The following is a 15,236-nucleotide window of genomic DNA, read 5'->3' as shown; positions in this document are numbered from 1 at the left end:
ACTAAACATTTGTTTGCAATATGTAGCATATAATGATTTGCATATCAGTCAAGTCAAAGTCAAAGTCAGCTTTATTGTCAATTCTGCCACATGTACAGGACATACAGAGAATTGAAATCACGTTACTCTCAGACCCATGGTGCTTACAAGTAACATTAAATACAAAACAGTAACATTAAATACAAAGGTATAAATACAATAAAAAAAAAAACCCAATATACAATTTTAAAAACACCATATACAAATAAGGGCACATGGTGGAGAGTGCAAAACCATGTAGTGCAACAGAGGTAAGTTTAAAGTGACGAAGTGACAAGTGAGGTAGTTGGCAGACCAAAGCTGCACAGAGTGGCTGGTGCAGGTCAGTTTGTGTGTGTGTGTGTGTGTGTGTGTGTGTGTGTGTGTTAGTGTTCAGAAAGTTTGTGGAGCTGAAGAGGGGAGTGGGGGCAGAGCCGGGAGGGAGTTGAGCTTCCTGACAGCCTGATGGGTGAAGCTGTCCTTCAGTCTGCTGGTCCTGGCCTGGAGACTCCGCAGTCTCCTCCCTGATGGCAGCAGGCTGAAGAAGGTTTGCATTGGGTGGGTGGGATCGGCTGCTATGCAGAGGGCTTTCTTGGTGAGGCGTGTACTGTAGATGTCTTGGAGGGAGGGGAGAGGGACACCGATGATTCTCTCAGCTGCTCTGACTGTGCGTTGGAGAGTTTTTTGGCAGGACGCATTGCAGGCTCCAAACCACACTGTGATGCAGCTAGACAGGATGCTCTCGATGGTTCCTCGGTAGAATGTGTACATGATGGGGGCTGGTGCTCTTGCTCTTCTAAGTTTGCGTCTTTAAGTTCATAAGTGGTACTAAGTTAACAATGCTAACAAGTGGGGACCATACAAGAGACGGGTAGTACAAGGGTGGTAGTAGCTTAGTGGGTAAAACACTCGCCTATGAACCAGAAGACCCAGGTTCAAACCCCACTTACTACCATTGTGTCACTGAGCAAGACACTTAACCCTGAGTGTCTCCAGAGGGGGACTGTCCCTGTAACTACTGATTGTAAGTCGCTCTGGATAAGGGCATCTGTTAAATGCTGTAAATTTAATACATGTCAAAAGACTAAAAAAAACCCTCACCAAGATTTTGTACCAACCTTGCAGACAAAAACAGCTAGAAGTTGTGTGAGGATTGTTCTGTTTAAGGAATTTTAAGGAACGTGTTCCTGTGAGAAGCTGAAATAACTCTTGTAATGTAAATATAATGTAAAGTGTGTTTGTAATGGTATTGTGTCAACATTTACATTTAAGGCATTTACAATGTGCTTTCATGTTACTATCGATGAAGTGGTCAGTTCTAGTTCATTAGGACCCCTAACTATGAATACAATCTTTTTATTCACTCTGTTCTAGTTTCTATACAGAAATCAGACAAGAAGAAGGTTACAAGTTCATCTAAATAATCTCTAAAGAGGAAGGGTTAGGGTCTTGAGCTGTCGTTTGAAAGTGACTGAGCTGTTCTGACCTCGAGGGGAAGTTCATTCCACCACCGAGGGGCCAAGACGGAGAAGAGTCTAGATGAGCGTCTTCCTCGTACCTTCAGAGATGGAGGAACCAGGCGAGCAGTACTGGAGGCTCGGAGTATACGAGGTGCAGTGCAAGGTGTAATAAGGGCTGTGAGTTAGGATGGTGCTACTCCATGTTTGTCTTTTTTTGGGGGGGCAGCTACTGGGAGCCAGAGGAGGGAGCGTAGCAGTGGGGTGGTGTGGAGAATATGGGAAGGTGCGGCTGCATTCAGTATAAGTTGTAGAGGTTGGATGGAACATAGTGGTAGACCAGCTAAAAGGGAGTTACAGTAATCCAGATGTGAGATTACTAAGGACTGAACCAGTATCTGGGTGGCCTGGGTTGATCAGGGCAGATCCATCTGATATTGTACAAAAGGAATCTACATGAGCGGCAAAGATTGGTGATGTGAGTCTCAAGGAGAGTTGGTTGTCTATGGATATGGAGATATTTTGGAAGCGGCATATTTCAATTTCAGTTGTAACAGGAGTTCTCAGTTCTTGCTCTAAACCAAACTTCAAGCACATGGTTCAGCTTCTTAAGATCTACTAGTAGAACAGAACCACCAAGACACATCTTTAATATTAAATAAAAAAAAAACGCCAGGGAAGACCATGTTAGTCCGAGTCTTTTTCATGACGGTGGGTAAATCAGGGACGTTTCTTAGTCCTCATATGGGTTCAGTTTAATTAATAAATCTGGCTAAAACTAACACAAGAAAGGTGTGTAACTTTTACCTGAACTTTAAACTGCTGGAAACCTCTTGATGGAACATTTGTGAAGCCCACCTAAAGCCCACATGGGGCCACCATGGTTACCAGCAGCCCATATTGCACCCAAATGGGCCCCATTTGAATGTGTTGGCTGGGAGGGTTACCAGATCTCCTCTTTTCCTCCAACATGTCCAGTCGGCTGTTTGAGGTAACAATTGTCACTTCATGGGATTCCTACAAGTATGTTCATACGAGTAATAAAACAGCGTTAAAGATATTCTGGCAGTGTTCAACTTCCCACAACTACAATCTTCACTATAAATCCCCCGGTAACCACTTATATAGTTTTTTCCCCTGTCTGCCCCCCACCCCTCAAAAAAGTCTGGACGCACCTCTAGACATCTGCAACTTGTTCACGTTTGTTGTTCTAATGTGATTATATTTGTCTTCCAGCTCCTCCAATGCCACAGAACTTGACTGTGTCTTCAGTTTCTGCTACATCTGCTAAACTCAGCTGGAGTCTCCCGGTTGAGGTGGGCAGGTACCTCTGGAGTTACTTGGTAAAGAAGGATCCATATAGTTTCTTGATATCTTACCACAGTGAAAAAAGTGGGACAAATCAGTCCTCAACAGGGGACAAGAGTACAGAAATCACGTCTCTGACACCGTATACTGAGTACACTGTCAGTGTTTGTACTGTGAACAGACATGGAGTACAGAGTTCACCTGCTTCTTCACGCTTCCACACAGGTACAAATCACAATCTGCTCATTCTCAACTAAGGAAATTACATTTCTTTTTAATTCAGTTATTGTTGATACTTTTTACATTTTGTGGCAGAAATTCTGAAAAGTTTAAGCTGATATATGAAAGTGAGTCGGTGATCAGATAGTTGGACGGATTTTGAGAAGGGAATGAAAAAAGTATCAAGGTTTACGGTCATGGAAATAGTATTAACATATCAGAGTAAATGCAAACTAAAATGCAAAAATCCTGTTATAAATGTTCACCAGGACATTTCATTGTGTGTGAGTGTGTGTGTGTGTGTGTGTGTGTGTGTGTGTGTGTGTGTGTGTTAATGAGCATGTAAACTGCAGCAGCTGTTTTATATGAATGATGTATGCAAATTGTCACATGATTAATATACGGTTATTAATATTTTTCTCTTTTATTATTTCAGTTCTACCAGCTCCAGAGAAGGTGACTGTGGTCTCAGTTTCTGCTACATCTGCTAAGATCAGCTGGATTCCACCACATGGGATGGATCAGATTCCACACAGTTTCCTGATCTCTTACTGGAGTAAAGAGAGTAAACCAGATAAACCAGAGTCCATCTCTACAGATTCATACAGTACAGAAATCACAGAGCTGAAACCAGACACTCCGTACACGCTTACTGTCTGTACTCAGGTTAAATACGGAGGGAGGAGTCAAGAAACTTCAACCAACATCCACACAAGTAAGATGTGATGATGTCTGTTTATCTTTCAGATCATCTTTGATTTTTACAGTAGAGTTACTTTGCAGCAAATCATACATTTTACAATGTTTTAATCATTACATGGGAAAGGTTCTCTGTGATTAAATTTGTCAGCATTTTCATTGGAATGTAACTGAACTGAGCATTTTTCCAGCTTCCAACATCAACAATTCAATTTCCCCTATTAGGAGTGAATTTTCAGGGAGTGGTGAGTCTCCTGTATCGCCCCTAATTTACCCGCCGTCATGAAAAACACTTGGAACAACATGGACTTCACTGGCTTTTATCTTTTTGAATAATCATATTCTACTTGCACTTAAGTTAAATTATAAACAACAGAGGTTGGTAGTCTGACATACTGTACAAGTGAGCAATACAAGATCATAAATGGATCTTTTGAAAGTTATAGTTTTGTTAGTTATATTTGATGTTCTGTGAAAACTTTTGTCTTCCAGCTCCTCCAATGCCGGAGAACTTGACTGTGCCCTCAGTTTCTGCTACATCTGCTAAACTCACCTGGAGTCTCCCGTACTCCTGGGGGGAGAATAATCAATATAGTTTCTTGATCTCTTACCACAGTGAAGAAAGTGGGACAAATCAGTCCTCAACAGGGGACAAGAGTACAGAAATTACCGGTCTGACACCGTATACTGAGTACACTGTCAGTGTTCGTACTGTGAACAGACATGGAGTACAGAGTTCACCTGCTTCTTCACGCTTCCACACAGGTACAAATCATAATCTGCTCATTCTCAACTAAGGAAATTACATTTCTTTTTAATTCAGTTATTGTTGATACTTTTTTAAATTTTGTGGCAGAAATTCTGTTTAAGCTGATGTATGAAAGTGAGTCAGTGATCAGATAGTTGGGCAGATTTTGAGAAGGGGTGTAAAAAAGTATTAAGGTTTACGGTCATGGAAATAGTATTAACATATCAGAATAAATGAAAACTAAAACGCAGAAACCTTGTTGTACATGTTCACCAGGACATTTCAGTGTGTGTGTGTGTGTGTGTGTGTGTGTGTGTGTGTGTGTGTGTTACTGAGCATGTAAACTGCAGCAGCTGTTTTATATGAGTGATGTACACAAATTTTCACATGATTAATATAGTTATTCATATTTTTTGCTGTTTTTATTTCAGTTCTACCAGCTCCAGAGGAGGTGACTGTGGTCTCAGTTTCTGCTACATCTGCTAAGATCAGCTGGATTCCACCACATGGGATGGATCAGATTCCACACAGTTTCCTGATCTCTTACTGGAGTAAAGAGAGTAAAATAGAGTCCATCTCTACAGATTCATGCAGGACAGAAATCACAGATCTGAAACCAGACACTCCGTACACGCTTACTGTCTGTACTGAGGTTAAACACGGAGGGAGGAGTCAAGAAACTTCAACCAACATCCACACAAGTAAGATGTGATGTCTGTTTCTTATCTTTCAGATAGTTAAAGCGCAAGTATTAAATGAACACTGCACACTGTTCTTATAATCCACACTGAAGTCAGTGTTAAATGTAACACTTTCAGCATAAACTGACACTAATTAGTGTTAAATGACAGTGACTCCGCCCCTTCCCAGGTAACAAGCCCATATGGGTGGTACACAGGTACCAGACAGGTGGTCCATATCAGCCCCATCATAATATGAACCCAAGAACCCAGATGGGGAGCAAGAGTTGCCCCTGATTTACCCGCCATCATGAAATAGACTTGGACCAACATGGACCTCACCGGCTTTTCTATTTTTTAAATTAAAGTTGATTATTTGAGTTTTTTCTACTTTAAGAATTTAAGACCTGATTTCCTGTAAGAAACTGAACTTATACTTGCTCTGTCTTTCCTTACTTCTTGAAGTTTGGTTGAGAGTCAGTTAAAAAAACAGCTTGAGACCTGATTTCAAAGAAAGTTTTTAGTTTTAAAATATTGGGATTATTGTTTATGTCAAATTTATAACATAATTTGTTAATTTTGCATGGTTGTTAATAACGCAGTTGGATATATAATAATAATTGCCATTGCAATGATATATGTTCCCAAGAAGCATTACATACATACAATGGGGCCCATGAGGTCCACATTTTATTTAAGACCACTTCCTTTGTGCTATCCAGTTTTTTTGATGAAAACTTTAGAACTGGTTTGGGTGATTTATTTACCACAATTAAGTTATTCAAAAATGTATTTCTCATATCGGTAAAAATGAGCATGTCTGTGAGTTCATAAACATTTAGCAAGAAATGGTAGAATGATAGTTGTGTATTAAATAACTCTGTACTCTCCCAGCTGTTCCAGCTCCAGAGATGTTGACTGTGGTCTCAGTTTCTTCTACATCTGCTAAGATCAGCTGGATTCCACCACATGGGATGGATCAGATTCCACACAGTTTCCTGATCTCTTACTGGAGTAAAGAGAGTAAAATAGAGTCCATCTCTACAGATTCATCCAGCACAGAAATCACAGAGCTGAAACCAGACACTCCGTACACGCTTACTGTCTGTACTGAGGTTAAACACGGAGGGAGGAGTCAAGAAACTTCAACCAACATCCACACAAGTAAGATGTAATGATGTCTGTTTATCTTTCGGATCATAATTGATATTACAGTAGAGTTACTTTGCAGCAAATCATTAATTTTACTATGTTTTAATCATTACATGGGAAATGTTCTCTGTGATTAAATTTGTCAGCATTTTCCTTGGAATGTAACTGAACTGAGCATTTTTCCAGCTTTCAACAACTTCAACTATTCAAGGTTTTGCTCTATTAGGAGTGAATTTTCAGGGAGTGGTGTGTCCCCTGTATTAAATACCCAATTTTTATAGACCCTGTTGAGTAGTTACACTGATGCTCCTATAATGAGTAGGGAAAATTCCAGAGTTAAATTTACACTGCACAGAGAGTATATGAGCTCACTCCAAATCATAGTTAAATTTAACACGTTCAGAGTAAAGTCTGTAGAAGTGACACTAATCAGTGTTAAATGACAGTGACTTCGCCCCTCGCTGACTTTTTACTTTTTGTTTAATCGTATTCTATTCTCTCTTAATGTCACATCTGCGAGCTGACAGGGGAGGGAAGCGCAGAAGCAGGACATGCTGGGAAGGGTTTTCTTTATTAATAAACAATAAATAAACATAAATGCGGCTCGGTGGCCGATAACAATTTAAACAAAGGAGAGAACATAAACTTGCCTGCAGGAGTGTGGCGATTGCCAGAACTCAAAACATAAATACATTCACTCACGGAGGTCAAGTTCATGAATGAGTTCACGAAAATGCTGGAGATTCCGAAGGGGCGGAATTCTTCGGCATTTATGCGCAGTCAGGATTGGTCACCGGTGTTGAGCCCAGCTGCAGTCAATCCTGACACTTAAGTTAAATTATAAGCAACAGAGACTCGTAGTGTGACATACTGCACAAGTAAATACTGTTTATAACTTTATCTTCTAAAAGTCATAATTTCTTTGGTCATATTTGATGTTCTGTGAAAACTTTTGTCTTCCAGCTCCTACAATGCCGGAGAACTTGACTGTGTCCTCAGTTTCTGCTACATCTGCTAAACTCACCTGGAGTCTCCCGTCCTCCTGGGGGGAGAATAATCAATATAGTTTCTTGATCTCTTACCACAGTGAAGAAAGTGGGACAAATCAGTCCTCAACAGGGGACAACAGTACAGAAATTACCGGTCTGACACCGTATACGGAGTACACTGTCAGTGTCCGTACTGTGAAGAAACATGGAGTACAGAGTTCACCTGCTTCTTCACGCTTCCACACAGGTACAAATCACAATCTGCTCATTCTCAACTAAGGAAATTACATTTCTTTTTAATTCGTTTATATTTGATGTTTTTTTTTTTTATTTTGTGGCAGAAATTCTGAAAAGTTTAAGCCGATATATGAGAAGATGAAAATGAGTCAGTGATAAGAGAGTTGGCCGGATTTTGAGAAGGGGTGTAAAAAAGTATTAAGGTTTATGATCATGGAAATAGTATTAAAATATCCTAATAAATGCAAATTAGAATGCAGAAATCCTGTTGTATTTTTTCACCAGGACATTTCAGTGTGTGTGTGTGTGTTACTGAGCATGTAAACTGCAGCAGCCGTTTTAAATGAATGATGTACGCTAATTGTCACATGATTAATTTACAGTTATTAATATTTTTACATTTTGTTTTAGTCCTACCAGCTCCAGAGAAGGTGACTGTGGTCTCAGTTTCTGCTACATCTGCTAAGATCAGCTGGATTCTGCCACATGGGATGGATCAGATTCCACACAGTTTCCTGATCTCTTACTGGAGTAAAGAGAGTAAAATAGAGTCCATCTCTACAGATTCATCCAGGACCGATATCACAGAGCTGAAACCAGACACTCCGTACACTCTTACTGTCTGTACTGAGGTTAAACACGGAGGGAGGAGTCAAGAAACTTCAACCAACATCCACACAAGTAAGATGTGATGATGTCTGTTTCTTATCTTTCAGATAGTTAAAGCGCAAGTATTAAATGAACACTGCACACTGTTCTTATAATCCACACTGAAGTCAGTGTTAAATGTAACACTTTCAGCATAAACTGACACTAATTAGTGTTAAATGACAGTGACTCCGCCCCTTCCCAGGTAACAAGCCCATATGGGTGGTACACAGGTACCAGACAGGTGGTCCATATCAGCCCCATCATAATATGAACCCAAGAACCCAGATGGGGAGCAAGAGTTGCCCCTGATTTACCCGCCATCATGAAATAGACTTGGTCCAACATGGACCTCACCGGCTTTTCTATTTTTTAAATTAAAGTTGATTATTTGAGTTTTTTCTACTTTAAGAATTTAAGACCTGATTTCCTGTAAGAAACTGAACTTATACTTGCTCTATCTTTCCTTACTTCTTGAAGTTTGGTTGAGAGTCAGTTAAAAAAACAGCTTGAGACCTGATTTCAAAGAAAGTTTTTAGTTTTAAAATATTGGGATTATTGTTTATGTCAAATTTATAACATAATTTGTTAATTTTGCATGGTTGTTAATAACGCAGTTGGATATATAATAATAATTGCCATTGCAATGATATATGTTCCCAAGAAGCATTACATACATACAATGGGGCCCATGAGGTCCACATTTTATTTAAGACCACTTCCTTTGTGCTATCCAGTTTTTTTGATGAAAACTTTAGAACTGGTTTGGGTGATTTATTTACCACAATTAAGTTATTCAAAAATGTATTTCTCATATCGGTAAAAATGAGCATGTCTGTGAGTTCATAAACATTTAGCAAGAAATGGTAGAATGATAGTTGTGTATTAAATAACTCTGTACTCTCCCAGCTGTTCCAGCTCCAGAGATGTTGACTGTGGTCTCAGTTTCTTCTACATCTGCTAAGATCAGCTGGATTCCACCACATGGGATGGATCAGATTCCACACAGTTTCCTGATCTCTTACTGGAGTAAAGAGAGTAAAATAGAGTCCATCTCTACAGATTCATCCAGCACAGAAATCACAGAGCTGAAACCAGACACTCCGTACACGCTTACTGTCTGTACTGAGGTTAAACACGGAGGGAGGAGTCAAGAAACTTCAACCAACATCCACACAAGTAAGATGTAATGATGTCTGTTTATCTTTCGGATCATAATTGATATTACAGTAGAGTTACTTTGCAGCAAATCATTAATTTTACTATGTTTTAATCATTACATGGGAAATGTTCTCTGTGATTAAATTTGTCAGCATTTTCCTTGGAATGTAACTGAACTGAGCATTTTTCCAGCTTTCAACAACTTCAACTATTCAAGGTTTTGCTCTATTAGGAGTGAATTTTCAGGGAGTGGTGTGTCCCCTGTATTAAATACCCAATTTTTATAGACCCTGTTGAGTAGTTACACTGATGCTCCTATAATGAGTAGGGAAAATTCCAGAGTTAAATTTACACTGCACAGAGAGTATATGAGCTCACTCCAAATCATAGTTAAATTTAACACGTTCAGAGTAAAGTCTGTAGAAGTGACACTAATCAGTGTTAAATGACAGTGACTTCGCCCCTCGCTGACTTTTTACTTTTTGTTTAATCGTATTCTATTCTCTCTTAATGTCACATCTGCGAGCTGACAGGGGAGGGAAGCGCAGAAGCAGGACATGCTGGGAAGGGTTTTCTTTATTAATAAACAATAAATAAACATAAATGCGGCTCGGTGGCCGATAACAATTTAAACAAAGGAGAGAACATAAACTTGCCTGCAGGAGTGTGGCGATTGCCAGAACTCAAAACATAAATACATTCACTCACGGAGGTCAAGTTCATGAATGAGTTCACGAAAATGCTGGAGATTCCGAAGGGGCGGAATTCTTCGGCATTTATGCGCAGTCAGGATTGGTCACCGGTGTTGAGCCCAGCTGCAGTCAATCCTGACACTTAAGTTAAATTATAAGCAACAGAGACTCGTAGTGTGACATACTGCACAAGTAAATACTGTTTATAACTTTATCTTCTAAAAGTCATAATTTCTTTGGTCATATTTGATGTTCTGTGAAAACTTTTGTCTTCCAGCTCCTACAATGCCGGAGAACTTGACTGTGTCCTCAGTTTCTGCTACATCTGCTAAACTCACCTGGAGTCTCCCGTCCTCCTGGGGGGAGAATAATCAATATAGTTTCTTGATCTCTTACCACAGTGAAGAAAGTGGGACAAATCAGTCCTCAACAGGGGACAACAGTACAGAAATTACCGGTCTGACACCGTATACTGAGTACACTGTCAGTGTCCGTACTGTGAAGAAACATGGAGTACAGAGTTCACCTGCTTCTTCACGCTTCCACACAGGTACAAATCACAATCTGCTCATTCTCAACTAAGGAAATTACATTTCTTTTTAATTCGTTTATATTTGATGTTTTTTTTTTTTATTTTGTGGCAGAAATTCTGAAAAGTTTAAGCCGATATATGAGAAGATGAAAATGAGTCAGTGATAAGAGAGTTGGCCGGATTTTGAGAAGGGGTGTAAAAAAGTATTAAGGTTTATGATCATGGAAATAGTATTAAAATATCCTAATAAATGCAAATTAGAATGCAGAAATCCTGTTGTATTTTTTCACCAGGACATTTCAGTGTGTGTGTGTGTGTTACTGAGCATGTAAACTGCAGCAGCCGTTTTAAATGAATGATGTACGCTAATTGTCACATGATTAATATACAGTTATTAATATATTTCTAATTTTTTATTTCAGTTCTACCAGCTCCAGAGAAGGTGACTGTGGTCTCAGTTTCTCCTACATCTGCTAAGATCAGCTGGATTCCACCACATGGGATGGATCAGATTCCACACAGTTTCCTGATCTCTTACTGGAGTAAAGAGAGTAAAATAGAGTCCATCTCTACAGATTCATGCAGGACAGATATCACAGATCTGAAACCAGACACTCCGTACACGCTTACTGTCTGTACTGAGGTTAAACACGGAGGGAGGAGTCAAGAAACTTCAACCAACATCCACACAAGTAAGATGTGATGATGTCTGTTTCTTATCTTTCAGATAGTTAAAGCGCAAGTATTAAATGAACACTGCACACTGTTCTTATAATCCACACTGAAGTCAGTGTTAAATGTAACACTTTCAGCATAAACTGACACTAATTAGTGTTAAATGACAGTGACTCCGCCCCTTCCCAGGTAACAAGCCCATATGGGTGGTACACAGGTACCAGACAGGTGGTCCATATCAGCCCCATCATAATATGAACCCAAGAACCCAGATGGGGAGCAAGAGTTGCCCCTGATTTACCCGCCATCATGAAATAGACTTGGACCAACATGGACCTCACCGGCTTTTCTATTTTTTAAATTAAAGTTGATTATTTGAGTTTTTTCTACTTTAAGAATTTAAGACCTGATTTCCTGTAAGAAACTGAACTTATACTTGCTCTATCTTTCCTTACTTCTTGAAGTTTGGTTGAGAGTCAGTTAAAAAAAACGCTTGAGACCTGATTTCAAAGAAAGTTTTTAGTTTTAAAATATTGGGATTATTGTTTATGTCAAATTTATAACATAATTTGTTAATTTTGCATTGTTGTTAATAACGCAGTTGGATATATAATAATAATTGCCATTGCAATGATATATGTTCCCAAGAAGCATTACATACATACAATGGGGCCCATGAGGTCCACATTTTATTTAAGACCACTTCCTTTGTGCTATCCAGTTTTTTTGATGAAAACTTTAGAACTGGTTTGGGTGATTTATTTACCACAATTTAAGTTATTCAAAAATGTATTTCTCATATCGATAAAAATGAGCATGTCTGTGAGTTCATAAACATTTAGCAAGAAATGGTAGAATGATAGTTGTGTATTAAATAACTCTGTACTCTCCCAGCTGTTCCAGCTCCAGAGATGTTGACTGTGGTCTCAGTTTCTTCTACATCTGCTAAGATCAGCTGGATTCCACCACATGGGATGGATCAGATTCCACACAGTTTCCTTATCTCTTACTGGAGTAAAGAGAGTAAAATAGAGTCCATCTCTATAGATTCATACTGGACAGAAATCACAGAGCTGAATTAAAAAGAATTTCTTTTTAATTCATTTATTGTTGATGTTTTTTTTTTTATTTTGTGGCAGAAATTCTGAAAAGTTTAAGCCGATATATGAGAAGATGAAAATGAGTCAGTGATAAGAGAGTTGGCCGGATTTTGAGAAGGGGTGTAAAAAAGTATTAAGGTTTATGATCATGGAAATAGTATTAAAATTTCATAATAAATGCAAATTAGAATGCAGAAATCCTGTTGTATTTTTTCACCAGGACATTTCAGTGTGTGTGTGTGTGTGTGTGTTACTGAGCATGTAAACTGCAGCAGCCGTTTTAAATGAATGATGTACGCTAATTGTCACATGATTAATATACAGTTATTAATATATTTCTAATTTTTTATTTTAGTTCTACCAGCTCCAGAGAACTTGACTGTGGTCTCAGTTTCTGCTACATCTGCTAAGATCAGCTGGATTCCACCACATGGGATGGATCAGATTCCACACAGTTTCCTGATCTCTTACTGGAGTAAAGAGAGTAAAATAGAGTCCATCTCTACAGATTCATACAGTACAGAAATCACAGAGCTGAATCCAGACACTCCGTACACTCTTACTGTCTGTACTGAGGTTAAACACGGAGGGAGGAGTCAACCTGCTACTGTTACTTTCAATACTGGTAAGATATAGAGCAGTCTGAAGAGACATTTTATAAAATTATTCCCGTTTCTATACCGAATTAACTGTGTAAATATACCATTTCCTCCCACAGAAAAATTCAGGTTTTATACAAAGATTATTGGAAAACTTCCAATCCAGAACACACAGTCTTTAAAAGAACTTCTAACTAGAAATGGTCTGGTAGAAGTGAACTCTGTGGAGAAGTGTGATGTTGTCCTGGCTTTCTGTCTTGTTGTGTCTCGTGCTGGAACAGACATTGAAGCAGCTCTGGCAGAAATAAATAAAGGTACCGAATAATTTAGTTTTAATCTACACAGTAAAAATACCCGAGTTAAATTAACAGAGTGCAGACGTGGGAAATCCTGGTCCAAGGAGTAAAAAACCTTCACCAGGGCTTTTCACCATTTTACACCAAGCGGGTAAGGAAGTGGACCTGTAATCAGAAGGATCAGCCAGTTGGAATCTTGAGCTGCCAAGGCGCCACTGAGCAAAAGTACCATCCCCACACACTGCTCCCCAGGCACCTGTCATGGTGCCCACTGCTCACCCACTGCTCCATCAAGAGGTTTCCAGCAGTGTGTAGTTCATTTTTGAGAATAAATTTGCTAAATTACATTAATTTAATTAAATCAATTTCCATGATAATAGTTACATACCTCTGTTCTATGGTTCTAGAGTCAAGAGTCTATAGTTCTATAGTTCAAGGTTGGTAAATAATCCTGGTGAGGTTTTTACTTTTTGGGCCTTGATTGAAAGAAACAAGAGAAGGAACAAAAAAACGTTTCACACCACTGTAAAAATGTATTTGTGCAATTGTGCAATAATAACCACACACATTTTCCCCAGAAACCAAACCAGAGATCCTGGTGGTGATGCACCACACCTTCAGGACAGATGTTTTTCCAGACAGCAGCAGATTTGTTAGAGGAGAGCAAGTTCTGATCACAGTGGACTGTCTGTTCCATGAGGACCAAGGTCTGCTGAGATGTCAACAGAACAACATGGCATTCACACAGATTCAGAACATCCTGGCACATCTGGTGAACAAGTATACACCCAGCAAGCAAGAGGCGTCTGCTGGACGTGAAGATCATGTCTAGATGGAGGAATGATACCACACTTTTTCTGGTTTTTATAGGTAGTTCAGCGTCTGAAAATGTATTATTTGTAGATTTATAATTTACACCTACGACATATACACTTGGTATGGAAGAAATTCTCAGTGTTTGTCAGATTTATCTATTTTTACTTAATGTGACTAAGATTGTAAGGTTTCAGTCACTTTTCTGGTACTGCTTCAGATGGTGTTCAAAAAGCTGCTGACTTGATCAGCCGACATGAACAAATGAATTTCTACTTGATTTAGTTTATTATTGTGGGACGGTAGTAGTAAGACACTTGGAGAAAGGTATCTGGTAAATGCTGTAAATGTACCTCGTGTCCTGCTCTGGACTGGTTTCAGGATGGGATCAGATGTGCTCCTGATGTGGATCAAGTGGTTATGTAAAGTAAGCGAGAACCTGCTGCTTAACACTTAACTGAAAGTTTCTCCTGTTTCCTCAGACGTCAGCGATGCGTCATGGTGAAGCTGAGGTCCCATAAACCAGTGTGGAGAAAACACATTTGTTCTCCATCTGTTCAGTAATATTAACCTAGAACCTGTTGGCGGCTTTGAAGCAAATATCTCAGTTCAAGATGGAAGACAAGGGGCTCATCCAAGGAAGTGATTTATTAACTAATGTATTAGTTAATGTATTAGTTCTTTATTAATTAATATTACATTATTCCATCCAATAATTTTCTGTCCATTGTCACCACCTTTAATTCATCTTTGGTGACGCACTCTGCATTGGTGTTGGAGATGAGAAGCAAACATTTCTGTGTTTAATTTGAATCTGAATGTCTGTATGTTGTGGTGTAAAGTTCAGGGTTAATTGGAGCTTCTGTGTGGATGATGTGTTTGGTCTACAGCAGAATATTCTTCTGTTTCTGTCTTCAGTTCTCCTGAATTCTCATCTTTGTGATTATTATAGTGTTTGTATTAACTGTAATTATGACTGAGATCATTATGAGAAATCTTAATTTCTGTACCTGTGATTCATGGACCCAGTCATGGTCATTGTGTTTGTTTTTTTTATTGTTATGACCTTCTCTCTTATTGAAAATTTGAAAAGTAAGAAATAAAGCCTTTTAAAAAGAAATTAATTATAGTATATGTTTATGGTATAATTTAGTATATGAGCTTGGCTCCTGTACATCTGAAATCCCATCAACACTGCGATTGGTTTATAAGT

General features: G+C 38.9%; 1 protein-coding gene across 6 annotated transcripts in view; it reads left to right on the top strand.

The window, feature by feature from the left end:
* LOC114792914 (tenascin-N-like) overlaps positions 1–15,143 on the top strand; it is a 106,557-nt gene extending 91,414 nt beyond the window's left edge. Inside the window, exons 10-23 of one of the 6 annotated variants that reach the window (XM_028984486.1) lie at positions 2,712–3,008; positions 3,439–3,717; positions 4,194–4,466; positions 4,881–5,150; positions 6,024–6,293; positions 7,245–7,517; positions 7,919–8,188; positions 9,065–9,334; positions 10,286–10,558; positions 10,963–11,232; positions 12,671–12,940; positions 13,034–13,228; positions 13,789–14,080; positions 14,506–15,143. In XM_028984486.1, the coding sequence (XP_028840319.1) occupies positions 2,712–3,008; positions 3,439–3,717; positions 4,194–4,466; positions 4,881–5,150; positions 6,024–6,293; positions 7,245–7,517; positions 7,919–8,188; positions 9,065–9,334; positions 10,286–10,558; positions 10,963–11,232; positions 12,671–12,940; positions 13,034–13,228; positions 13,789–14,042 (3,464 nt within the window). In that variant the 3' untranslated portion in view covers positions 14,043–14,080; positions 14,506–15,143. Of the gene's footprint in view, positions 1–2,711; positions 3,009–3,438; positions 3,718–4,193; positions 4,467–4,880; positions 5,151–6,023; positions 6,294–7,244; positions 7,518–7,918; positions 8,189–9,064; positions 9,335–10,285; positions 10,559–10,962; positions 11,233–12,109; positions 12,941–13,033; positions 13,229–13,788; positions 14,081–14,505 lie in introns of those variants that run through there. The other 5 variants (XM_028984443.1, XM_028984460.1, XM_028984451.1 and 2 more) reach the window with 5 other exon arrangements.
* The last annotated feature ends 93 nt before the right edge of the window (positions 15,144–15,236 follow it).

Source organism: Denticeps clupeoides, chromosome 1 (assembly GCF_900700375.1).
Source record: "Denticeps clupeoides chromosome 1, fDenClu1.1, whole genome shotgun sequence".
In the NCBI taxonomy this organism is placed as follows: domain Eukaryota; kingdom Metazoa; phylum Chordata; class Actinopteri; order Clupeiformes; family Denticipitidae; genus Denticeps; species Denticeps clupeoides.
This window is presented reverse-complemented; position numbering and strand designations above follow the sequence as displayed.